The following is a 26,450-nucleotide window of genomic DNA, read 5'->3' on the forward strand; positions in this document are numbered from 1 at the left end:
CAGGAACAATACAAGGATGCCCGCTTTTACCACTCCTATTCAACATAGTATTGGAAGCCCTAGACACAGCAGTCAGACAAGAACAAGAAATAAAAGGTATCCAAATTGGAAAGGAGGAAGCAAAACTGTTATTTTTTGCAGATGACATGATAATGTACATAGAAAATCCTGTATACTCGACCAAAAAACTACTTTACCTGATAAGTGAATTTGCCAAAACAGAGTGATACAAAGTCCATATTCAGAAATCAAAGGTATTTCTGTATACCAACAATGAAATATCAGAATCAGAAATCAGGAAAAAATCCCATTTGATATAGCAAGAAAAATAAAGTAGCTAGGAATAAACCTAACCAAGGATGTGAAAGACCTGTACTCAGAAAACTACACAACACTGAAGGAAGAAATTAAGGAAGACACAAACTAATGGAAGCATGTACCATGTTCGTGGATTGGAAGAATTAACATCATCAAAACGCCCATATACCCAAAGCAGTTTATAGATTCAATGAAATCCCTATTAAAGTACCAATGACATATTTCACAGATATAGAACAAACATTTCAGAAATTTATATGGAACCACAAATGACCCCAAATATCTGCAGCAATTTTGAGAAAGAAGAACAAAGTAGGAGGGATCACAATACTTGACATCAAACTGTATTACAAGGCCTCTGTAATCAAAACAACCTGGTACTGGTATAAAAACAGACACATAGACCAGTGGAACAGAACAGAGAGCCCAGAAATAAACCCAAGTCTTTATGGTCAATTAATATTTGACAACGGGGGAGTAAGCATAAAATGGAGTAAAAATAGTCTCTTCAACAAATGGTGTTGGGAGATCTGGACAACCACATGAAAAAAATGAAACTCGATCACCAACTTACACCATACACAAGAATAAATTCAAAGTGGATAAAAGAATTAAATATAAGTCATGACATTATAAAAGTCCCAGAGGAATACATCAGCAGGAAAATCTCAGACATTCCACACAGCAATTTCTTCACTGATATGTCCCCTAAAGCGAGGGACATAAAGGAAAAAATAAACAAATGGGACCTCATCAAATTAAAAAGCTTGTTCATGGCTGAAGAAAACAGCATTTAAATGAAAAGAGAACCAACTCTATGGGGAAACATATTTGCCAATGATAATCTCAGACAAGGGTTTGATCTCCAAAATATATAAGGAACTCATATGATTCCACTCCAGGAAGAGAAAAACCAAGTTTCAAAATGGGCAAAAGACTTGAACTAAGACTTCTCCAAGGAACACATACAGAGGGCCCAGAGACATATAAAAAGATGCTCAGCATCACTAGCCAACAGAGAGATTCAAATTAAAACCACAATGAGATACCACTTCATACCGGGCAGAATGGCTATCATAAACAAATCAGCAACAAGTGTTGGAGAGAATGTGGAGAAAAGGGAACTTTTGCACTTTTGGTGGGAATTCAGACTGGTTATAGCCACTGTGGAAAACAGTATGGACTTTCCTCAGAAAATTAAAAATGGAACTGCCTTTTGACCCAGCAATTCCACTGCTGGGATTATGCCTTAAGGATCCTGAAACACCAATCCCAAAAAACCTGTGCACCCCACTGTTCATAGCAACACAGTTTACAGTAGCCAAGTGCTGGAAGCAACCTAAGTGTGTTCATGAGCGAATGAATGGATCAGAAAACCATGGTACATTTAGACAATGGAATTGTATGCAACAGAGAGAAAGAAGGAGCTCCTACTGTTTGCAACATCATGGATGGAACTGGAGAGCGTTATGCTAATTGAAATAAGCCACGTGGTGAAAGACAAATACCACATGATCTCACCTTAATAAGAACCTAATCAACAAAAGAAAAAAGAAAGCAAAATATACCAGAGACTTTGAAATTAAGAACAGTCTGACAGTTACTGGAGGGCAGGTGGGAGGGAATAATGGGGGGAAAGGTTTTCATGACATACGGACAAAACCAAGCAGGTGGGGTGGAAGCAAGGGAGGGAGGTAGGTTTGGCTGGGGTTGGAGGGGAATGGTGGGAGGTAAATGCAGGCAACTGTAATGAACAACAATAAAATTATTTTTAAAAAAAAGAAAAGCAGCAGTTTGTAAAGCACCTAGACTATGTGTGAAGGAGATTCATTGGCTTATCTTAAAGGATCTGCTGGAGAGGCAGGGTCTTGTTGGGACTCTCCTTGTGGATGGAGGTCGCAGGAAGGACCATTTTTGCTGTCTCTGTGCTCTCCCACTGCCTTGCTAAAGTTGGCAGGTATGCACAGTCCACAGAAGGTACACTACTTTACTGCCTAGCTCTGGTGACTAAGGGAATTTGTGTTCCTGGGTCCCACTGGTCTGTAACAAATAGAGAGACAGTTTTTGGCAGGCTACCTACCACTCCCAGGTCACTACAAAGAAAGCAGGTTAAGACATACCCCCGGTCTTTCTGTGAAAAAGGCTGTTTACTTGTTATGCAGCTTCAGCCTGTAGGGCAGGCTTCAGATTTGCCACATATCTAGAGGCTATTGAGAAGAAATAAAGGGAAGTATGTTAGGGAATGCTGTCATTATGCTCTCCTTTAGCCTCGACACTCACTGGTCCCTCCCAGAATAATAGAGTTCATACAGTTATCTAGAGTCCCTATTTTTACCACTGTCATCTAGGAGACACCTCCAGATTGCCTGGTTTTGAGTTTAGCACAGTTTACAATTGTGATCTCACAGAACTGTATACATTTGCATACTTTAAAAGCTTCTGCCTAAGAGTTTATCTTCCAGTTGCCTTCAAAACTAGGGGCTTACTGAGATCCCTCCCTTTGGAACACTGACAGCTCTTGGCACCCACAACAACTAGAACCTATCAGGAATAAATTGCAGCTGCTTAGATGATCACAAAGTCTTGAGAGGCAGCCAAAAGTTCTACTTTCATCTCCCATTATTTCTTTTCCTTGACCTTATACTTAAGCTAGACTATCCCTTAAATAGCCCAACAGCTGTAATACTTTTATGATTTTTAAGTACTGTTTTCTTTTTATGAAATGGCCTTTCCTTGCTTTTGCATGTCCAAAATATGCCAAATGTGCCCAATTCTAATGACTTCCATGAAGAACTTCAAACTAAGTTATCACTTTAACTTTTTCTCTTTTATAGAGCTACTTTTTCTTTTGTAGAAGTTACGTGAAGGTGTTAGTGAATTCTTTGACTTAAGGTTTATTCCCTTGAATATAAAACATTATTTTCATAGCCAAAGCCATTCATTGGTGATAGTGATACAACTATAGTAAAAAAATTTATTGGATAAGATGCCCTTAATCCAGTAGAAATTCTTTTTGTTTTAACAATTCATGTAATGGCAACAAAGTGCAGGAATATACTCATTGCTATTTGGAGTACTTTGTGGCAAATGTGGAGTCCTTGTGCTTTTATACTTAGTTCCATAACAAGGTTATTTTTAAAACAACATATAAAACCAAAATTGCAACATTGAGTTGACACTCCTAGTTGTAAATTAACACTTCCAGTTGTAAATCTTGAGAAAATTGGCATTAGACTTTAACATACTCTGTTTTCAGTAGGTTAAACGTTCTCAGTATTATATTATGCTGAGGAGAAGAATCTCAGTACTTAAACATCTTCAAAGCTATATAACTTGATATTGGTCCATTTGAAAGTCTTAACCATCAATTACCAACTCAGATGTCTCTGTCCTTGGCTCCCTGATCTCCCTATCATTGCTCTGTTACAGCATTATTATCTCTTAGCAGGAACACTGTAGTATTTTCATACTATTTTTCACATTACTGTTAGACCAGCTCTATTATCTATATATTAGACCAGCTTGAATGTGCACAATGATTCCCTATTGCCCAATGTGTTTTCTTTGGCATTACATTTCAGGCTTTTCTTTTGACTTCGTCTTCCATCTATTAATACATTTTCAGGTCTATCTCCCATTATTTCTTTTCCTTGACCTTATACTTAAGCTAGACTATCCCTTAAATAGCCCAACAGCAGTAATACTTTTATGATTTTTAAGTACTGTTTTCTTTTTATGAAATGGCCTTTCCTTGCTTTTGCATGTCCAAAATATGCCAAATGTGCCCAATTCTAATGACTTCCATGAAGAACTTCAAACTAAGATATCACTTTAACTTTTTCTCTTTTATAGAGCTAATTTTCTCACATATAAATAATTCCTCTACATACTTGCTACTCTTATTTTTTAACTTTTCATTTTGGAAAACTTAAGGAATGTACATAGTAATGTATACCCCCAGGTACTCATCACCCATATATAGTAGTTATCTTTGTGGTAGTCTTGTTTCATTTATATCTCTCCCAACTTACACCTTCCACTCAATGTTTGTCAATTCTTTGAGGTAGTGGTTACATATATTAAATTCACGTGGTAGCTGTACAGCATTGACAACGATAAGAGCACACTTGAAACCTCTTCTGCTTCCTTAATATAGAATGCTTCCATCTCTCCAGAAAGTTTCTCATGCCCCTTTCCAGTCAGTCCTGAGACAAGCACTATCACATTTTTTCACCTTATGTTTGTTCTCCCTTTTTAATTTTTACCATGTAAATGGAATTACACTCTTCATATAAGGCTTTTTTTCTCTTGACATAATTTCTGATATTTATCTCTTGTTGTTGTTTTTATTCCATTTTATTGTTGAGTACTGTTCCTTTGTATGATTATTCCAGTTTATTCATTCAGTTAACAGGCACTTAGGATACTTTCAGTGTGTTTTTATGTGTGTTTTTGTTTAAAGACAGCTTATTTAATACATATTGTTGATTCATTAACATTGAATTCAAGTCCAACAGCAGTATAACTCATGACTGAATGAAGCTTATTTAACACTTATATTTTCTCTTTTAAGGTATATCATAGCCTTCTAGCACACACACAAAAAAGAAATACTAGATAGCACTTCAGCACTATATAGGGGCCATTCCAAACAGCCATATCACCAACAAAAAGCACACTGACATGGAAAACATATCATTAAAGAGACCACTAAAAGGACACTCACAGTACGAAGGTTAAACAAAATAGAGTGTTCAACCTCAGCTGAGATGTGCATGTCAGGCAACTCATTTTTTTCTCCATTCTGTGCATGTCCACAAATTACTGTGAAAGCACTTTGAATATTGATTATTGGGTTACAAATTAATTTTAGCAAGCAGGTGAACTCACAAAGATTAATTTTTTGAGTAATGAAGATCTGCATATGTTTTCATTGATTGTGGATAAATATAAGTAGCATTACTGGGTCAAGTAGTATCTTTAATGTTATACAATGCTGCCAAACCTTTTTCCAAACTAGTTTTATCATTTTTAATTCCTACCAGCAATAAATACATAAGAGTTCCAGTTGTTTCAAATACTCACTGATGTTTGGTATTTTTAGTCCTCAATTTTAACCAGTATAATGCTCATTTTATTTTTATTTGCCATAATTAGTAGCTCATGTTTTATCTTTCCTTTCTCTCCAAACTAGAAACTTTTTGATGACAGCATATAATTCACCTTTGTATTCGCTAAAGTAATATTTCAAAGAGGTACTATTTTAGCCTTGTTCTAAGTACACAAACTTTGGAACCAGATTGCCTAGATTCAAAGCTTAGCTCTTCTACTTACAAGTTTTGAGAACTTGGACAACAAATAACCTAGTAGTAAATGAACTTTTCATAATTAATTAAATGTGTCTCCCCCCAAAAAAACTAGGTTTGAAAATCAAGCTTCTTTGAGATTAAGTAACTTGTTCCAGATCAAATGAGTAGAAAATAGCAGAACATGATTTCAAACCCAGGCTTACCTAACTTCTATGCTTTTAACCATTATACAACAGTATTGCCACCTTTAAATCACACTCTAAAACCTACTATCCTTAATTAAGAGGTAAACAAACAAAGGTGCATCTTTAAATGTTGAGCTTTCCAATCCATGAATTTGATGTATTTCACCATTTATGTAGCTATTTTCATTTTTCTGAATAAAAGTGTATAATTTTTATTGTGGAGACTTCGCATATCTTTCATTAGATATATTACTAGTTATGTAATATCTTTGGATGCCTTTGTAAGTGGTATCATTTTTTAAATATTCATTTCTCAGTTCTTGTTGCAATTAAGTTTCATATTGATTTTATATCTTTCAACTCTGCTAAATGTACTTATTAAATCTAATAGTTTATCAGTACATCATTTGCAATTTTGCGTTATTGTGCTGTCTAGCACCATTAGTTTATTTTTGAATAGAAGTGTTGATAGTGGATATTTATGTCTCACTCCCAATTTGAAAGGGAAAGTTTTAAACATTTCACCAATACATGTAATGCTCAGGCTGGTAAAGAGAGGCAGGCACTGCCTTTTTACCACCAGGGAGGTGGGGGGAATGGGGGAAAAGGTACAGGGAATAAGTAGCATAAATGGTAGGTACAAAATAGACAGGGGAGGTTAAGAATAGTATATATAGGACATGTAGAAGCCAAAGAACTTATATGTACAACCTATGGACATGAACTAAAGGGGGTGAATGCGAGTTGGGGGGGGGTTCAGTGTGAAGGGGAATTAAGGGGGGAAATTGGGACAACTGTAATAGCATAATCAATAAAATATATTTTAAAAAGTAAAAAAAAAAAAGAAGTTAAGTTCTGCACTTGACTTCCTTGGTACTCTAGGTAGGGCCTCCATGGTACTGCTAAATGGTCCTGATGGTTCTGGTTTCCCACTGAGTCTTTGTTGATATCTAATTGTTTAGAACTTAAAGAATAACCTGTATGTCAATGGATGGAGATGCTTGGAAGTTTCCTTAATAACCTGAGTTTTGAAATGGGTTTGGACAGAGATATAAAGGAATAAAGAAGAGTATATATCAGTTAGCACCTTCGGTGCAAAGGCATGAGCATATTGTATAATAATGCATGCATCAGAAATTATAGCATCAACTAGCTCTCCGTAGTACATAGCAATTTTACTGTCTGTAAACCAGGGATCAGTAAACTTTTTCCATAAAGGCGAGAAAGTAAGTATTCTAGGTTTTGCAGGGCAAGAGGCAAAATTGAGAATATTATATATGTACTACTGTGTCAAAAAAGAAAACATTTCCATAATTTTTTAAATTTATGAAATTAAATATAATAATAGAGTGCAATATTTGTAATATATGTTTAATAACTACAGTTTTAAAGAATGGAATTGGGGATAATTGGAGTTATTTATAGTTATCATTTCCTATAATCAAAATTAGTTGCAAATGTTTACTAATGCTGATCTATATGGAATATTTGATCTTTGCAAATATATATTCACAAAGATACTGACTGGGAAATACTAATATCAGTCCATGAAGGTCTGATTTTTTATTTGTTTCTTTTTTCTTTAAGTATATTTTATTGATTATACCATTACAGTTGCCCCAATTTCCCCCCTTTGCCCCCCTTCTCCCAATACTCCTTGTTCCTCCAGCAATCCCACCCCCTTAGTTCATGTCCAAGGATCATGGGTATAAGTTCTTTGGCTTCTCCATTTCCTATGCTATTCTTAACACTCCCCTAGCTATTTTGTATCTACCACTTATGCTTCTTTTTCTTTCTTTCTTTTTTTTTATTGTCATCCAAATACAATTACCAGTTATGCATCTTAATCTCTGTAGCTTTTCTCCTTTCCCCCTCCCAGCTGATAACCCTCCAAATGATCTCCATGTCTATGATTCTGTTCCTCTTCTGCTTTGTTTAGTTTTTGTTTTTTAGATTCACTTGTTGATAGTTGTGAGTTTGTTGTCATTTTAATGTTCACAGTTTTGATCTTCTTTTTCTTAAGTAAGTCCCTTTCACATTTCATATAATAATACTGGCTTGGTGATGATTAATTCCTCTAGCTTTACCTTGTCTGGGAGGCAATTTATCTGGCCTTCAATTCTAAATGATAGCTTTTCTGGGTAGAGTAGCGTTGGTTGTAGGTCCTTGCTTTTCATCACTTTGAATACTTCTTGCCAATCCCTTGCCTGCCAAGTTTCTTTCGAGAAGTCAGCTGATAGTCTAATGGGAACTCCTTTGTACGTAACTCTCTGCTGTTCTCTTGCTGCTTTTAAGATTCTCTATCTTTAACCTTTGGCATTTTAATTATGATGTGTGTTGTTGTAGTCCTCTTTGGGTCTAACTTGTTTGAGACTCTGGCTTCCTGGACTTATATGGCTATTTCCTTTGCCAAAATAGGTTTTCTTTCATTATTTTTTTCAAATAAGTTTTCAATTCCTTGCTGTTCCTCTTCTCCTTCTGGCATCCGTATGATTCAGATGGTGTCACTTTTGGAGTTGTCCTAGAGTCTTCGTATACTCTCCCCATTTTTTCGAATTCTTATTTCTTCTTCTGTTCAAGTTGAATGTTTATTTCATCCACATATTCCAAATCATTGATTTGAACCCCAGCTCCCTTCCCTTCACTGTTGTTTCCCTGTGGGTTTTTCTTTATTTCAGGTAGTGTAACCTTCATTTCTTCCCTTGTGTTTTTGCCCTACTAAGTTCTTTGAGCATCCTGATCACCAGTGTTTTGAACTCTGCACCTGATAGATTGGCTATCTCTGTTTCATTTAGTTCCTTTTCTGGGGTTTTGTTGTGTTCTTTTGTTTGGGCCATATTTCTTTGTCTCCCCAATTTTGCAGCCTCGCATGTGTTTGTTTCTGTATATTAGGTAGGGCATTTGACTCCCTGTCTTAGCACACCTGTTAAGTTGTATAGGGCAGAGCTTTAGGTATTCACCAGGGTGGGGTAACCCACTTCACTGTTTTGTGGCTCTGTGTGGGAAAGTGTGGAGAGGGGATAATACCACTGCCTGGCTTCTGTAGGTTTGCCTGGCACTCGCCCTATTTGTTCCTAGCCCAGTTACATCCCCACCTCCCATACGTGACTAATGCCCTTCTAACTGTTACCCTGGTGGTGATTCCCAGAGTGGGTGGATTTGCATTTGTCTAAGTCCATGCAGGCCCTTTAAATGGACTCTCCAGAGAAACTGGCAGTTTCTTTTGCCATCCCAGCCCCCACTGGTTTATAGCTAGAGGTAATGAGGCTTTATTTTCCCAGCACTGGAATGTTGGGCTGAGCAGGTCTGGCCTGAGGCTGGGATCTCTGGCTCCTAGGTTATATCTCATGATTTTTATCCACCACACAGGAATGTGGGACCACCCATTCTGCCTTCTGTCTGTGCATGTGGGACCACCCATTCTGCCTTCTGTCTGTGCCACACCACCTCTATGCTGGTCTCTGTGACTCAGCTCCTTCTTCCTGTCTGGATGGATGTGGCTTCTTTAAATCCTTGGTTGTCAGACTTCTGTACAGTTTGATTTTCTGGCAGTTTTGGGTGTTTTTTGTTTTCCTGTTAGTTGTAATTCTTCTTGTGGTTGTGCAGCGAGGCAAAGCATGTCTACTTATGCCTCCATCTTGACCAAAAGTCACCATGATGATATAATTTTAATTGATCACATTCATTGTTTGGTATGTGTTTTTAGAATTCTGTTAGATTTTCTTGCCTTTTAGCATGTCATTACATTGTAGAATAATCACTTCTAATTGAAGATAAGGTGGAAGCTCCCCAGTTACAGCATTTGATAGATTTTAAAATATGAAAATGTTCTTTGCACTTGCAATAGATCCAAAAATGATGCTGTAGTTTAAACTCAGAAATTATATCTGTTGCAAATTTATTGGGAAGGGAGATTTTGCTTCTTGTTTTAAATTTTGTCGTGGTGGAAATAGGTTACCTTTTGACAGCACACAAAGTTCATAAAATCTAGAAATTATGGTACTTCATAGTGAAACAACATTGGTAGTGTGAAATGACTCATGAGTGTATAAATTTTGCATGTAAGTATTCTTTTGACTTGTATTTTTAGGTTGAATACATTAAGACAATTATCAAATTTTCATCATGACAGTTTCCTTTCTTTTATTGTTCATGTATCTCATTCAATTGAGCAGTAATAGTTCTTTGTTCTTAGTTAACACCTTAGAAAAATTCCAGGGACTTTTCTTTTAACTTGTAGAAAATGGTACGGCTCAGAAATGGAAAAAAATGTAACATGTTATCTGAGGATAGAGAAATGGTAACAAAAAAAAGTGTCTTAAAATTAATCTGGATAAAATGGGGACCAAAGTTTGTACACAAATGGATTAGAATGCTGATATTCATAAGGAATTGCAAGTGACGCTTAGTAGACAAAAATATGTTGAAAAAGAATAACAAAGTTGGGGGACTCACTGTTTTCAATTTAAAAAGTTTATGCAGAGCTACAGTAATCAAAACAGTGTGATATTAGCCTAATAGTACACATATAGATCAATGGAATAGCCCACATATTTATGTCTAATTGATTTTTTAGACCAAGGCCATTCAGTTGGGGAAAGAACAGCTTCATCAACGAATGGTGCTGAAACAACTAGATATGCACAACCACAAACAATGAAGTTAGACTTTTACCCTCATACTGTGTACAAACCATTAACTCAAAATGGATAAGAGACTGAATATGGTTTAAACTATAAAATTGTTACCAGAAAACAGAGGTGAAATTTCTTAAGACCTGGATTTGGCAATGGTTTCTTAAATATGACACAAAAACTCAAAGTACCAAATAAAAAATAGAGAAATTGAACTTCATCAAAAGGAAGAACTTTCGTTCACTAGAGGACATTACCTAGTCCTCTAGAAGGGAGCATAAAGACAAACTCACAGGTGGGAGAAAATATTTGCAAATCATGTGTTTGATAAGGGTCTAGTATCCAGAATATAAAAGATGTCTTACAACACACAACAGAAAAATAAACAATTCAATTAAAAAGTGTTCAAAGGACTAGAATAGACATTTTTCCATAGAAGATACACTAATGGCCAATGAACACATAAAAAAAATGCTCAACATCATTTGCCATTAGGGAAACATAATCAGAACCACAATGAGATAATACTTCGCACCCCATTATTATGACTAAATTTAAAGAGACAGGCAATAACAACAGTAGACATAGGAAAATGGAACCCTTCTACATTGCTGGTAGAAAGTAAAATATTTCAACTACTTTGGAAAGCAATTTGTCAGTTCCTCCAAAAGTTAATATAGAGTGACTATATAATCCAGCAATTTATTTCTGGGTACATGCACCAAATAATTGAAAACAGAACTCACACAAATACTTGTACAGACATGCTCATTTACCTCTATTCACAATAGCCAAAAGGTAGAAACAGTCCAAATGACCACCAAGAATGAGTGGGTAAATAAAAGTAAGACACACATACAATGGAATAATATTGAGCCACAAAGAGGAATAAAGTAATAATACATGCTGCAGCATGAAGAACCTTGAAAACATTATGGTAAATGAAAAACAGACACAAAAAGTCACATTTTTCTATTTGTTTTTCAGTTATTCAAAGTTTTGCTGTTCTACTATTCAAAGTTTTTCTTTTTTTTCTCTAAATATAATTTTATTTTTTTTAATTTTATTTAGTTATTTTTCAAGTACAGTTTTTTGTCTATTTCTCCCATCCCAGCCCCACCTGCCCCGTGCTCCCCACTCGAAGTTTTTCTGTTTGTATGACCTATCCAGGATAGTTATTTGTAGAGACAGAAAGGAAATTTGTGGTTGCCAGTGGTTGGAGGAAAAGGAGAATGAAGACTCATTGCCTACAGAGTACCAGAATTTCTTTTGGGATGATGAAAATATTTTAGAGATAGGTATAGGTGGTAGATACACAACATTGTGAGTGTACTAAATGTCACTCACTTGTGCACTTAAAAATGGGTTTGTGTCATGTAAATTTCACCTAGATTACCAAAAAAAGATTTATCTTAAATGAAACCAAGAATTGTGGAGTCAAAATTTTCCTATATCAGGTATTAAACTATCATATATTTTCAAGATAGAATAAAACAAATTAAGTGTTGAATATTTTGGCTCTATTTAAAAATTATTGCATTGTAACTTTTTCACTAAACATTTACCTTTCACCGTATAATCAGGGAGAGGAGCATATTTGGAAGTATATGTAATGTACCTGAAAACCAGCTCTTAACTTTTTGATACTCAAATACTTATTTTTTTGAAATGCTCACTTCAGTATTTTTTTCTTTTCTCTGATTTTAAACTATTATCTCATTGTCCAGTCAAGCTTTGAGTGAATTAACTGGAATTGTCTATAGAATAGGGTTGCATTTCATTTTAATATCAGTTGTTTTTACAAGGCCATTCCTTACTTTGTAATTTTATTTCACAGAATATTAAGACACTAGAGAATAAATGGGTTTTGAAATTGAAAAATTGAGCCTGTTTTTTTTTTTAAGGAGTTTTCATATGGCTCTTTTTGTGCTTTCAGACATGGGACAATACAATTAATTTTATAAATATTGAATTCTCCCTATGCTATATTTTGAACATGTACTTTTGAGGATAGAAATTTACTTGTTATAGGTATATCCTTCCTGACCATAGCAAGGTAGAATATAGATGTTATCCTAAAAGTAAGAAATAGATACCCAGGTCTTTTGTAACAGAGTTGCTAATAACCAGATGGAATCATTCAAATAATAGGACTTCTATATAATACTGTATTATACTTTATACAAGTAAGTATAGGTATGTGAAGTGCTTAGCACATAATAAATGTCAACTTGATTATTGACCAGAAAGATTAACATACACAAAAATGGTACTTACAGTAAGTTAATAACCTTGCTAAGGGTCCATTTTACAAATTTCTAAGTTTATACTGAGTTAGAATGCTGACTTTTATTGATCACAGGAAAATAGTGCTTCTCTTCTATAAAATAATGGAGAGGACAACTAATATTGTTTTAAGGTATCTGTGTATGCATGTATGTGTGTGTTTCAGCCTCTATAAAATTTTCTGTGGCAAAAATTTCTTTACGTGTAGTTTTTCAAGCAGTATAATATATAAAACAATGATAGAACTCTTTAGCTGAAAGAGAAAAAGGATGTCATTGATCCGAGATACCACCATAGAACCCATGAGATATGAAGTACAGTTAACTAGCCACTTAACTAGAAGATCCCTAATTTTTGATTTAGCTTTTAAAACTTTAATTTTTAATAATACTTTGGATGGTACTTATTACCTCATAATTACTTATAATAGGATAATTTTACTTATTTTACAATTGTGGAAAGTTTTTCATATATTCTGCATGAGACTCCAGAATAGATGAGAAATCTATGAGAACTATGGTCAGTATTGCATAGTGGTTAAGAGTGCAGGCTCTAGAGTTACAGGCTCTGGATTTTCCCAGTACTGCTATTTATTAGATATATGATTTCTAGTAGGATGCTCAGTCTCTCCTTGCTTTGGTTTCTTATCTGGAAAAGGGGTATGCAAATAGTAGGTATATTACTGGATGATTGTGAAGATTGAGATATTGATATGAAATGCTTAGCACATCTTGATTATAGATCTAGAAAATGAACATTTACAGGAAAAAATGCATATGTTGAATAAGAACTCTGCTGATGAAGTGCATTTTACAAACATTTGTAATTAATTTTTCTCTGTTCCCCTCAAAGTTATTACATGAATAGAACCCAGATTGATATGCAAGTTTATAGTTTTCATATTAGTGCCATAAACTTTGACTACCTGTTTCTATTTTAATTTCTTCTGTTTTATCTGTTTTTTGTAGTGACATGTTGAAGAGTATTTATTAATCAGTGGAACAGAGAGCATAGTAATTTCTTTAGTTGGCAATATGCTGGGGGTAAAATATGACCAAGATGGATTTATGTGTTTTACACATGAAAAAGTATGCTCATTTGCTAATTAAAATGTACCATATCTTATTTATAATTTGGAAACAATATTTGTGGTATTAGTGAAAATAATCTTAATTAAAAACAAATGTATTTTATTGGGCAGCCAAAGTTTCAGGTTTTAGTTTAAAAGAACTTTAGACTTTTTCCTTTGTTTTTAACTTAAAATATGGATAGAGCATGAATGTTTGAAAAGTACCAGTTTTTAGCAAAACTCATTTCACAGGTAGCTGATTGACAAGCCCTTAAAGGAGTAAAGATATATTCGACTTTAATTAAGCCTCTCAAACTTTCAGGCTCTTGAAGTTCATAACTAAGCATTCATATTTGCTAAATCGGGCTAGAAACTTTATGAGAACAAATTTTATGATATAATGTATTACACTTTCAATTTTAGTTCAGCTCATCTGGAAACTAATTTTTCTTGAAGTGTGGCAACATTTTATTTATATTTGGCCCTACTCAGGAAATGGTATAATTAAAAGCATTTGTGTTAAAATTATGAAAAGCAGAAAATTTGCTTAAAATCAACAGGTTGAGATCAGTGTTGTTAAATATGAAATAAAAATTATATATTTATCAAAATTATTCCACTCATTGCAAAAAGGAGGGGGTATATTCTTGGGAATAATAAGCAATCCAAACTTTTTTTCAATTTCAGATATTTTTAATACATCTTTGTTTGTGTGTATTAATCATTTACATCAGGAGCAAGTGCAGATTTGAGAGCTTAAAGCTTATAATTTTGAGGGACTCTCGTTGAAAAAGGTAATATAATATCCAGATAAAAAAACCAGGCAAGTGTTCTGGTCTTCTTGCTTTTTATGTAGAGTGTGTGTGTGTGTGTGTGTATGTGTGTGTTAACTTGAAATAGAACATGATCATTCAATATTTATGCTAACAAATGTAAAATATTATATAAAGTTTTATTTTGCATTAATTTTAGAATTGATATTTTATTGAGTTATAGATTTAGGTTCTCAGATTCTGCCCTCCTCCGCCAGCATCTGAAACATGTTATTCTATTGTCTTCTGGACTCCATAGCTTATGTTGAATACTCAGCTGTAAATTTGCTTTTCTTTTTATGTTAATGTGTTCTTTTTCTTCCCTTGCTGTATATATTTTCTTATTATATTTAATTTTCAGCCATTTCACTGCTGGATATGATTTTTCTTTCATGTTTTTCAGTGTTGGGTTGTCTATATTTTCTTAGTGAGTTAATGTATCAGTTTTGGTATATTCTATATTCTTGGTTTTTTTTTCACTTGTAACTATTAGTTTATCCTCATTCTCTCCTCAACTGCAGTTACATTGGGCTTTTTGATTCCCACATGTCTCTTACATTTTGTTCTTTTCATTTGTTTTTTTCTCTCTTTGCTCTACTTGGGTATCTGCTTGTCTATTCAAGTTCATTAACCTGTGTTTGGCTGTGTTGAGTCAGCTATAAAACCCAGCCACTGATTTCTGTTTTACATATTGTATTTTTTAGTTCTAAAGTGACTAATTCTTTTTTGTTGTTGTTCAAGTATAGTTGTTTCCATTTTTGCCCCACTCCCCCTGCCCCATTGTCAAACCTACGCCCTTTGGCTTTGTCCAGGTGTCTTTTATACATGTTCCTTGATAGCCCTTCCCCTATTTTCCCCCATTATTCCTCTCCCCACTCCTCTCTGGTTACTGCCAATTTGTTCTTTATTTCACTGTCTCTGGTTATATTTTGCTCGGTTGTTTGTTTTGTTCATTAGGTTCCACTAATGAACAAAAGTGAGATCATATTATTTTCAGTAGATTTAAATTATCTGTTGAAATTTTGTTTTCTTCTACGTCAAACATGTTTCCATACCATGTTTGACTTTTGTTAAAGTCTTACAGTATTTGTCTTCTAAATCTGTGTCATATATGGGTCAGCTAATAGATGTTATTTGTTCTCTTGGTTATTGCTCACATTTTGTGTCCCTTCCTATGCTTCGTAGTTATTATGGTATACCAAAGACTGTTTATTATAGTATCACAGATTCATGTAAATGTTATTTTTCTCCTATATTAGAAAAAAATGATGAAGTGCTAATCCCCTCTATTCCACTATGGATTGAGCTGGGTGATTTGAATTACAGCTTTAGATATACCTAGTCTGCCTCTGGTTAAATGTCTTAAGGGCAAGACCTGTTGGGTTGCAGGTATTTCTCTCCAGTATGACTTTGTATTTAATGAACTGTGAAACTGTGGGAGATTTTACTCCACTTTTTGAGTTTTGCCTCCATTTACTCATCCCCCTCTATGAGTAAATGGTGTAGGGTGTTTTTTGAATGAGAACAAATGTCTTGATGGAAGATTTGTTGAAATTCTATACTAAAAGTGGTAGGCACCACCTGTTGTATAGTGTGTTTTTGACTTCTATTCTTAATAACACTCCAGAAAACATTACTTTTTCCTCTAACTCAGCCTCTCCTTCTTTCTCGGTCTACTTGTACAGTCTCAGTCCCCAGTAGATCTCTTGGGAAAGCTATTTGGTCTGGGGGGTTCCATTAGATTCCAATTTCTGGAAGGAGTGGTAGTGTCACTCTTTCTGATTCTTAGTTTGTGTCTAAATGGCAAATCTCTGAGACATGAAAGCAATCAGGAGACTTAGTTTACCTAAGATTAGATGTCACTTTTCTCTTAGTTTATCCATTTTGCTTCCATTGTTTTCCAGTATATTTAAAAATATAATTTGGGGAGATAATTTATCTTTTTTTCTAGGTGTTGTGGAAGTAGTGACATGCTGCTGTGTGCTGGTAAATTAGCTTTGTAAAAGTAAAAAAATTTAGATCGACACATTACTCTTTTATCTATTATATTTATATAAAGTTTGTTTTTAGATTATTGGTTTGTTATTGAATATTAATATTGTTGCTAAATGTACTGGGCCCAGATATTGGTCAAGATTGCTGTTTGGAAAAGTGTATTTTGAGAGCCAATTTTAATTTCAAACTTTCTTTTCATCAGCAGTGATTTAAATGAAACATAAACAAAAAATAATTTTTCTTCTTTTCCCCTTTCTTGTCTAGTGAGTGATAGTTGCTTCAGGAATCTTGCAGAAGATCGCAGTGGGATAAATCTCAAAGATCTTGTACAAGATCCTTCTTTGTGAGTATTTGCCTGTTAATATTATTATTTAAAAGTCTATGGTTGGTGTGACTTTTCTCAAAAGAGTTGTAACTGCGAATTGACTTAAGGTTAAGCAATTCTTTTCTAATATTTTTTGGCTTTTAATTTCATCCACCAGGATCATTCTAATTTACATTATTTCTTTTTTTATTCTATTTTTGTTACACATAGTGAAGCACATAGAATGGTTTAAACAGAGATAAAGTTACTTTTTAGAAATGTAAGAGATATTAGAGGAAGGGACAGTGTTAGATTAATGATTGACTTTCAAGGGATATGGCTCATGGCTGCTGATATCTTTCCAGTAGGATAGTAGATACTAAGCAGAGAAGATGATTAGTAGTTTCTTTGCTTGGGAAGGTGAGATTGAATTTACTCACATCAATTTTAAGTATTTTTTTGAATTATTTATAATAATTTCTATAAGACAATTACAAATATAAAATAATAATTTGAATAATATATTTGAGTAGATCAAATATATTTCTAATGTTTTACATTAGAAAGCTGTATACAGCACAAGGTTTTTGAAGAATTTTATGTTTCAATTTTTAATCTTTTTGCTTATTGTCAACCCATTCTTTATCAACATGTATGTACTTTGATATAATGTCACTTTCTATTTTGTGAATTATTTATTTTTTTGCAGTTGTATATTTACTGGAAACCATGTGCACTATCTTCTACATGATAATACCTTCCCAGGAAGAACAACTTTAAAAAAAAAAAAATCAGGACTAGTTAAGCCTTGGGCAGCAAAGAAAAGAAAATTGAGTGCTGGCAGGTGCTTTCTTTAATGTTGTATAATGCATGCAAGTAAAATATATTTTAACAGAAAATCAGCCTTCCACATCACATGTAGTCTATAATCCCACAACTCTTATAATTTATTGAGAATGTTGTAAGGAAAAAAACCAAAAAATGTGCCCTGGCTGGTGTAGCTCAGTGGATTAAGCATGGGCCTTTGAACCAAATAACCACAGTTCAATTCCCAGTCAGGGCACATGCCTGGGCTGCAGGCTGGTTCCCAGCAGGGGATATATGAAAGGGAACCATACATTGGTATTTCTCTCCCTCTCTTTCCCTTCCCCTCTAAAGGTAAATAAATAAAATCTTTTAAAAAATGTGTTGAACCTGAAGGTTATAGATTCCATAATGATCTTTCACTCATTAAAAAATTTAGTCACAAGACAGACTGTTGAAAACAATTGAATATTCAATATTTTAGTGTAATTATTTCAGGTATGACTTTCCAAAACCAACTCTCTCAGCTTTTTTCTTAACCTCTCTCTTTTCTTCATCAAAAGAATTGCCAATATTCTTTTTCCATGCTTTTAATTCCAATGAAGATTAAAAGTTGTCCTTTCAGTCCTATAAATATTTAATTAAGATGTGTGAATGTAAATATTTTTTCTAAATGAATATTGAATAATACTTATTTGTACGAATAGTTCTATTTTTTATGGATATGGGAGGAAACTTTATAATTTTTTAGAAAGATTTTACCCATTTTTAAGGAGTAAATTACATAATTTCATTATTGTATTATTTGTAAGGTGTAATTCTGGCACAGTAGGGTTATAGATCTGTTTACTGCAGCCATTGTGAAAACTAGTGTACTTATGTGGACTTAAGTGACATAGAAACTGCGAAGAATTATGCTTCAATAGTGGGTTATAGTAATGTGTTGTAGTGTTTTGAGAGAATTTGGTACTTCTTTCCAGAATGTAGAATAATATTTATCATGCAACCTATAACTAAACTCTAAATTTAATCTTAGTATTCTAAGAAAAATTTGTCTCAGATTACTACTGCATTTGGAGGGGCAAAATAATTTAGAATTTTCTGTTATGAAGTAGCCAGATAGTATTTTAATTTAGGTGTCTGGAGTTCCATGTATTTCTCTTAAAGGGTTGAGCACAGACTTACCTGGACTCACTTGCTCTGAGCTTCAGCACTGGGGAGGCAGCTTGAAAGGCACCAAGATATACAGGGAGGAACTGAATTATCTGACATCACAGTTAGAGCTGGGGGGGCAGCTTTCTGCTGGACAGAAGTGATAGCACAGGCCATTGTACCTTTGATAAGCCCTCCCCCAACAGAGCAGGCCAGTGGGTACCATATTTGAATCTCCATCAACCTGGCTAACACTGATTCCCCGTGCTCGTGATTCTCTGCTCCACCTAACTTGTGGGCTCACAAAAGCCTTTTATAGTGGCTTTTTTATATAAACAGCTTTCTTTTGGTTCATGCTTCTAATTTTCCTAAAATCTCTCAAACAAGCAATATCTGTGGACCTACACCTGGTACTAGCCCAGCAAGCCTCAGTTGGCAGGTTGACCTCTCCCAGGTACCTCCAAGCCCTGCACAAGTGGCAGCTATTTTCAGATTGCTCTCTAGCTTATACTTGGTGTTTTCTGTCAGGGTACAAGTGCTAGATGACCTTGGTCTGTACCTCCCAGAAGGCCCCAGATCCAGTAAACCCAGTTGACATTTTTAGACTATGCTGGATTACGACCCAACCACCTCCATGAGTGGAATACTCAAGGAATGGACTCAAAGGTCACTAAAGCACCACTGAAGCAAGTCTCCTTTGTACAGTTGGTTCCTGCACAGCAGATCCTCCATTGTGGTTATGGACAGTGCTTACAGCCAAACAACCTGACAGGATCAATCCCTTCCAATTACATGCCAACAGGAATCAAGCTTCAACTACAATAGAAGGGTGCACACAGCCCATACAGGGGTTATACCTGAAGCATCCAGTTCAGGTGACTGGGGAGGCTGTGCCACTGTGCCCCTACAGAACACCTACTGCATAAGGCCAAGTCTACCAATCTGGGCAATGTAGTAGCTCTACCTTATACATAGAAACAACCACGGAGAAGGAGTCAAAATGAGACAAATAGGTCCCAAATAAACAAACAACAGAAATCTCCAGAAAAAAAAACTAATGAGATAGAGACAGGCAAACTACCAGATACAGAATTCAAAACAATAGTTATAAGGATGCTCAAATAACTAGGTAAGAACTCCAACAGCATAATAAAGGACATGGAAACCATAAAAAAAGAAAGAGTCAGAAATGAAGAATAACTAACTGAAATGGGGAATACATTACAGGGGATCAACAGTGGTGTGGATGAAGCAGAGGATTAAACCAGCAATTTGGAAGATAAGGAAACCGAAACACCTAATCAGAACAGCAAAAAGAAAAAAGAATAAAAAAATGAGGATGTGGGGGAGCTCCGCCTGTAGGGTCCCCCAGCCACCATGGTTGAGAGTAAGTTTACCAAGACATGAGCTGCCTGGGGAGGAAAGGTGGCCAATCTCTCAAAGGAGAAGGGCCAGGAGCCTGTTCCTCAATGGGCTTTTATTGGGTTTAATTTGAATAGGAATACAGGGCGTATATGTAAAGGTCATTAATCTTTGCCAGGCAGTAAGGATCGAACAATAGATAAAATTCAGAGAACTACAAGAGCTTATTTTGAATCAGGGTCAGACAGCTAAAGAGCCATAAAACTTTGGGGAAACAAACTCATTTCATGCTTGGACCCTTATCATTTAAATTGAGAGTATTAGCAAAGTAGGTTTCATAGGATTTTATGCGTTCTTTCTTAGGCCTGATCCCTTCTAGGGAACCCACCTAGATCATTCTAATTTACATTCTTTTTTATTCTATTTTCAAATTTTTCCAGCACAGGGCCACACCCACCTCTGGCATTGTTTCAGGCTTAAGGCATTGTTTCAGGTTTAAGTTGGGTAGGGGAAATAAGGCAGCCAAGAGATTAGGAGACTTCTTACAGACAGAATGAGGAATCAGGCCATGTCAAGCCAAGAGGCAGGGGTCCATTGCCCTCTTTTTCTATAGACCCCCAAGTCCTTCCCTGAGGGCCCCTTCATGATTATGCCTGTCTTAGGTTGTCCCTCCCTTGAGGAATCTTACCCATCATTTGCTAACTGGTCATCCACTGGGGGTCAAGCAGGGTGAGGTAAAGGGGACAGAGGCGGTGCCCCTGCCAGGGAGATAGGCTTTGTCTCCTTAGTGGCTTACAGTCCCAAGGTCTTTTTATTCAGCCTTAGACATGGGGATTACAGCTTTTGAAACTAGGTGGGGTGGTTCCCAACATGAGGATAGTATAAGGAGCCTTTGGGACAACTTCAGGTTTTCCAACATTTGCATCATTGGGGTGCCAAAATGAGAAGAGAGAGGGCAAGGAATTGAAAATCTCTGCAGGAAAAAAAAAAAAAGAGCAAACTTCTCTAAATTGTTAAAGGAAATAGACATACAAGTCCAGGAAACTTAGAGAGTCCCAAACAAGATGAACCCAAAGAGGCCTATACCAAGACACATCATAATTAAAATGCAAAAGTAAAGACAATCTTAAAGGCAGAAAGAGAAAAGCAGTTATTACCTACAAGAGAGCTTCCATAACACTGTCAGCTGATTTCTTACCGGAAACTTTGCAGGCCAGAAGGAATTGGCATGAAACATTTAAAATGATGGAAAGCAAGGACCTATAACCAAGATTACCCAGCAGTGCTATCATTTAGAATTGAAGGACAGATAAAGAGTTTCCCACACATGAAAAAGTAAAGGAATTTATAACAACCAAAGCGATATTATAAGAAATGATAAAGGTCTTCTTTAAGAAGAAGGAGAAAGAAAAAAAGATACCATCTTTTCTTTATTTATTCATCCATCAGGGGATTCCAGGTTGCTTCTACATATTGGCTATTGTGGATAATGCTGCTGTGGACATGTATGTGTTTATATCTCCTCAAGAGATCCTGCTTTCACTTCTTTGGTTGTATACTCAGAAATAGAATTGCTGTATATGGTAATTCTGCTTTTATTTGTTTGAAGAGCTGCCATACTGTTTTTCCAACAGTTATACCATTTTATATTCCCACCAAAAATGCACAAGTGTTCTGATTTCTCCACTTTACCAGTATTTGTTACTTTTTGTTTATATGTTCATTTGGGTTTGGGAGGGGGTTGATAATAGCCATTCTTATGAGACTAAGGTAATATGCTGTTGGTATCTTTAATTGAACTTCTTCACATCTTGTCTTTAATAATGATTTTGATACAACTCATCTACTTAGTAAAAAAAAAGACAAGGTACTATCTATGTTTCATTACTGTGATACTTTGGTATATTGTGACATAAACTGTATAAAACTAAGGTACTTATTTAGTACAACAGAAAGTCTTTTCACTGTCATTATAGAGATTCTAAAGTACAAATAGGTACATAGTAATTTTGTGACAACAACATTTTAATCAATTTATCATCCTTATTTTGTATTGTATTATTTCCTTTGTATTACTACTGATCTTGTACCTCATCTAAACAATTTCTTTTGGGTTAAAAAAAAAACAACTTCTAATTAGAATATACCAGATTGGAAATGCAGGATAGCGATTTAAAAAACAACAACACTAAACCTGCTAGTTTAAATGTGTATTGTAGATCATTGGTGCTTGATAACAGCATTTCATCTTTAAGAACAAAGATAAAATTGCATAAAATACTTGTATATGATTGTAAATTTATTAGACATCAAAATCTTATTTACCTTTAAGTACTTGACAAATTTTACCATCTTTGGTGGAAACTCTTCTTTTCATTGTTCTGAAACACAGCCTAATCTGCTTTAGTATACTTGTCTTCACACTACAATCTGATTGAATGATATTTTGGTTCCTTGGATCATGGCATTAAATATGAAGGAAGGCAGGATTGTCATCTGGAAAGCAATCATATCTAAATATAGCTGGTGTTAAGACAGGTTGCTATGGTGAATTGGATTTCTTAAAAATGCCAGTCAGCAGAGGATAAACAGTGGTTTTGAAGTGGTTATTTTCCATAGAACTGTATATTCTCATATTGAATTTTAAGGTAGATGGATTTTGTTAATTTTTTATTTATTTTTTGTTTTGTTCTTTTCTTAAGTACATTTTATTGATTGTGCTATTATGGTTTTCTCAATTTTTTTCTCCCCTTTATCACCCCTGTACCCGGGACTCCCCAGGCATCTAGCATCCTCCCAACCCCTTTGTTCATGTCCATGGGTTGTACATCTAAGTTCTTTGACTTCTCTCTTCCCTATACCAATCTTAACTTCCCCCATCTACTTTGTGCCTACCAATTATGCTTCTTATTCCCTGTACCTTCCCTCCCATTCTCCCCCCCAACCAAGAACCCTCCATGTGATCTTGATTTCTCTGGTTCTGTTCGTTTTCTAGTTGTGTGCTTAGTTTTTTATTTTGTGTTTTTAGGTTCAGTTGTTGATAGTTGTGTTCCTTGTCATATTACTGTTATAAGGGCTTGGTGATGATGAACTCCTTTAACTTGACCTTATTGGGGAAGCACATTATCTGCCCTTCCATTCTAAATGATAGCTTTGCTGGATACAGTAATCTTGGATATAGGTCCTTGCCTTTCATGACTTCGAATACTTCTTTCCAGCCCCTTCTTGCCTGCAAAGTTTCTTTTGAGAAATTAGCTGATAGTCTTATGGGTACTCCTTTGTAGGTAACTCTCCTTTCCTCTTGCTCCTTTTAAGATTCTCTCCATATCTTTAATCTTGGGTAACTTAATGATGATGTGCCTTGGTGTGTTCCTCCTTGGGTCCAATTTCTTTGGGACTCTCTGGGCTTCCTGGACTTTCTGGAAGTCTATTTCCTTCACCAGATTGGGAAGATTTCCTTCATTGTTTGTTTATATAAGTTTTCAATTTCTTGGTCCTGGTCTTCTCCTTCTGGTACCCCTAGGATTTGGAATTGGAACATTTAAAGTTGTCCCATAGGTTTTCTAGCCTCTCATTTTTTTGAATTCTTGTTTCTTCATTCTGTCCTGGTGAAATGTTTATTTTGTCCTTTTGCTCCAAATTGCTGATTTGAGTCTAGGTTTCCTTCCCTTCACTGTTGGTTCCCTGTATATTTTACTTTATTTCACTTTGGGTAGCATTCATTTATTCCTTCATTTTGCAACCGGGCTCAATCAGTTCTGTGAGCATCATGATTATCAATGTTTTGAACTCTGCATCAGGTAAGTTGTCTATTTCCTTGTCACTTAGCTCTTTTTCTGGAGTTTTGGTCTGTTCTTTCATTTGAGCCATATTTCTTTGGGTGCACCTGTAAGGGGGTAGAGCCTTAGGTATTTGCTAGGTCAGGACAACCCTCTTTGCTGTGCCGTGGCACTGTCTGTGGGGGAGGGGTCAGAGAGGAAACAATGCCGCTCACTTGCTCTGCTCTAGCCCCTGTTTCGAACAAACTCTCCCGTGAGACTGGGAGTTTCTCCTGCCATGGCAACACCCGCTGTATTTTACAGCTGGCTTTGAGTCTTTACAGCTGGCTTGAGTTTCCTGTTCAGCCATCCTGTCTCACCTGCATGGTCCACCACCTTGCGTGGTCCATCCTCTCTACTCGGCTGCCTGTCTCCTGTCTCCATCCCTCCTACTGATCTGGCTGAATGTTTCTCTAACTCCTTGTTGTCAGGGTTCCACACAGTTTGATTCTGGCATTTCTGGTTGTTCATTGTTTTTAAATTTGTTGTTATCTTTCTTTTGCTTGTGCAAGAAAGCAAAGTGTTTCTACCTACGCCTACATCTTGGCCAGAGCCAAATTTAGTTAATTTTTTAATTGTCCATTTTTCCAAGTTAGAGTATCTTTGAGACCTTTAATATTTATTACACAAGCTAGAAAACATTTTTATGTTGTTATCTTCTTTACTCTGGAAATTAATTTTATTTGATGAGGAATTGCATTTTTCTAATGGCAGCATTTTAAAATTTACTTATCACTCATTTTGCTCTGCTGCCAATAGTACTGCTAAAACTAAGACAACTACCAGTGCTGCCTTGTTTATAATAATATCTCTGCGTTTTTATAATTTTAAACATTACTTTTCAGCTTACGTATTTATTTGTCTATAAAGTGTATATTGGGACAATTCAGCTTAATCTAGGCTGGTGCTGTGGTGTTATTGTACTATGTTCTATTGTAAGAACTGAAAATACAAAGACGAAATTTTACTTTGCTTTTAGAAGACTTTCCTCATTTTCATCATTCTGTACATTCCTGAAAATGTATGTATAATTCTTTTGAGGATTCATTCACTTTAGGATTTTTTTTATTTGAAAAGCACTAGTATCAGCTTATCTGAAGTTCTTCAGCAATTATGTTTAACAGAAATTGTTCCCATAATCAAGGAACATGATTGAAGATGGACAGAATCTGAGTTGTCCACTTGAAGCATATAGATGTCAAATCTGGTACTTGAAAGTTTTAGTGAAATAAATGGTGTGTTATTTTAATTAGTTGATTTGTGCATTTTCAGAGTACAGATACCTAAGTCAAAGTAACTCCAACAGCAAAATGAAACTTAATTGACTTATGTAATAAGGAGTACCTCTCACACAAACAAGAAAGAGCTTTAGAAACAAGGATGCATGTAGGAACGTCAAAGAATAGAATTAGGGAGTTTGTGCAACTGCTGTTATCTTCTCTTGTCCTTGTTAGCTTTAGTCTCTCTTTGTAGTGAGGCTTTTTCCATGAACATAAAATGCCCCGTAGGAGTTCTAATTTTGTTAATCTGGTCATGTGCTCACACTATAGCCAAACCTTGTGGCTGGAGGTATAGGCTATATTAATTGACTAGACATAGGAATTCTGGCCTAGATGGAGGCATAGGTAGATACAGTTTGCCTCCTCACACAACAAAAAGAAGGACAACAACAAATTTAAAAACAAAAACCAACCAGAACTGCCAGAAAATCAAACTGTATGGAAGTCTGACAACCAAGGAGTTAAAGGAGAAACATTTTTTTAGACTGGTAGGAGGGGCAGAGTTGGGCAGCCAGGGCAGAAAGTACAAAAGGCAAGACAGCAGCTGGAGAACTGAGTGGGCAAGGTGGCAGCCAGTGGATGGAGTGGTCCCACATTTGCATGCCGATAAGCTGGGAGGAACAACTGGGGAGCAAGATAGACTGTGTAACTCAGGATTCCGGCACAAGGAAATAAAGCCTCAATCCTCTGACTGTTAAAAATCCGTGGGAATTGCCCCAGGGGGAGAAACTCCCAGCCTCACACGAGAGTTCATTAGAGAGACTTACAGGATCCTAGAGCATACACAAGCCCACCCACACAGGATTCAGAACCAGAATGGCCTAATTTGCTTGTGGGAATCCAGGGAAGTTACTGAAAGCCAGTCGAGAACCAAGCAAGTGGAACTATTTCCTTTTGGACCTTCCCCCACACACAGCACCACAACACAGTAACCTAGGTTTCCCTTCCCTGGAGAATACCTAAGGCTCTGCGCCTTAGAATGTAACAGGCTGAGACACACAAAAAAAATATATGGCCCAAATGAAAAAAACATATTAAAGCTCCAAAAACATAACTAAGCAACGAAGAGAGAGTCAACCTATCAGATGCCGAGTTCAAAACACTGGTAATCAGGGTGCTCAG

The 26,450-nt window shown here is 35.7% G+C and overlaps 1 protein-coding gene across 4 annotated transcripts in view; it reads left to right on the forward strand.

The window, feature by feature from the left end:
- Positions 1-26,450, forward strand: part of GPHN (gephyrin) — a 447,008-nt gene that overhangs the window by 71,085 nt on the left and 349,473 nt on the right. For all 4 annotated transcript variants that reach the window (XM_053673316.1, XM_053673315.1, XM_053673317.1 and 1 more), the window contains exon 2: positions 16,873-16,951. In XM_053673316.1, coding sequence (XP_053529291.1) covers positions 16,873-16,951 — 79 coding nt within the window. The remainder of the gene's footprint in view (positions 1-16,872; positions 16,952-26,450) is intronic.

Source organism: Artibeus jamaicensis, unplaced genomic scaffold (assembly GCF_021234435.1).
Source record: "Artibeus jamaicensis isolate MK-2021 breed Jamaican fruit bat unplaced genomic scaffold, CSHL_Jam_final contig_851, whole genome shotgun sequence".
In the NCBI taxonomy this organism is placed as follows: Eukaryota; Metazoa; Chordata; class Mammalia; order Chiroptera; family Phyllostomidae; genus Artibeus; species Artibeus jamaicensis.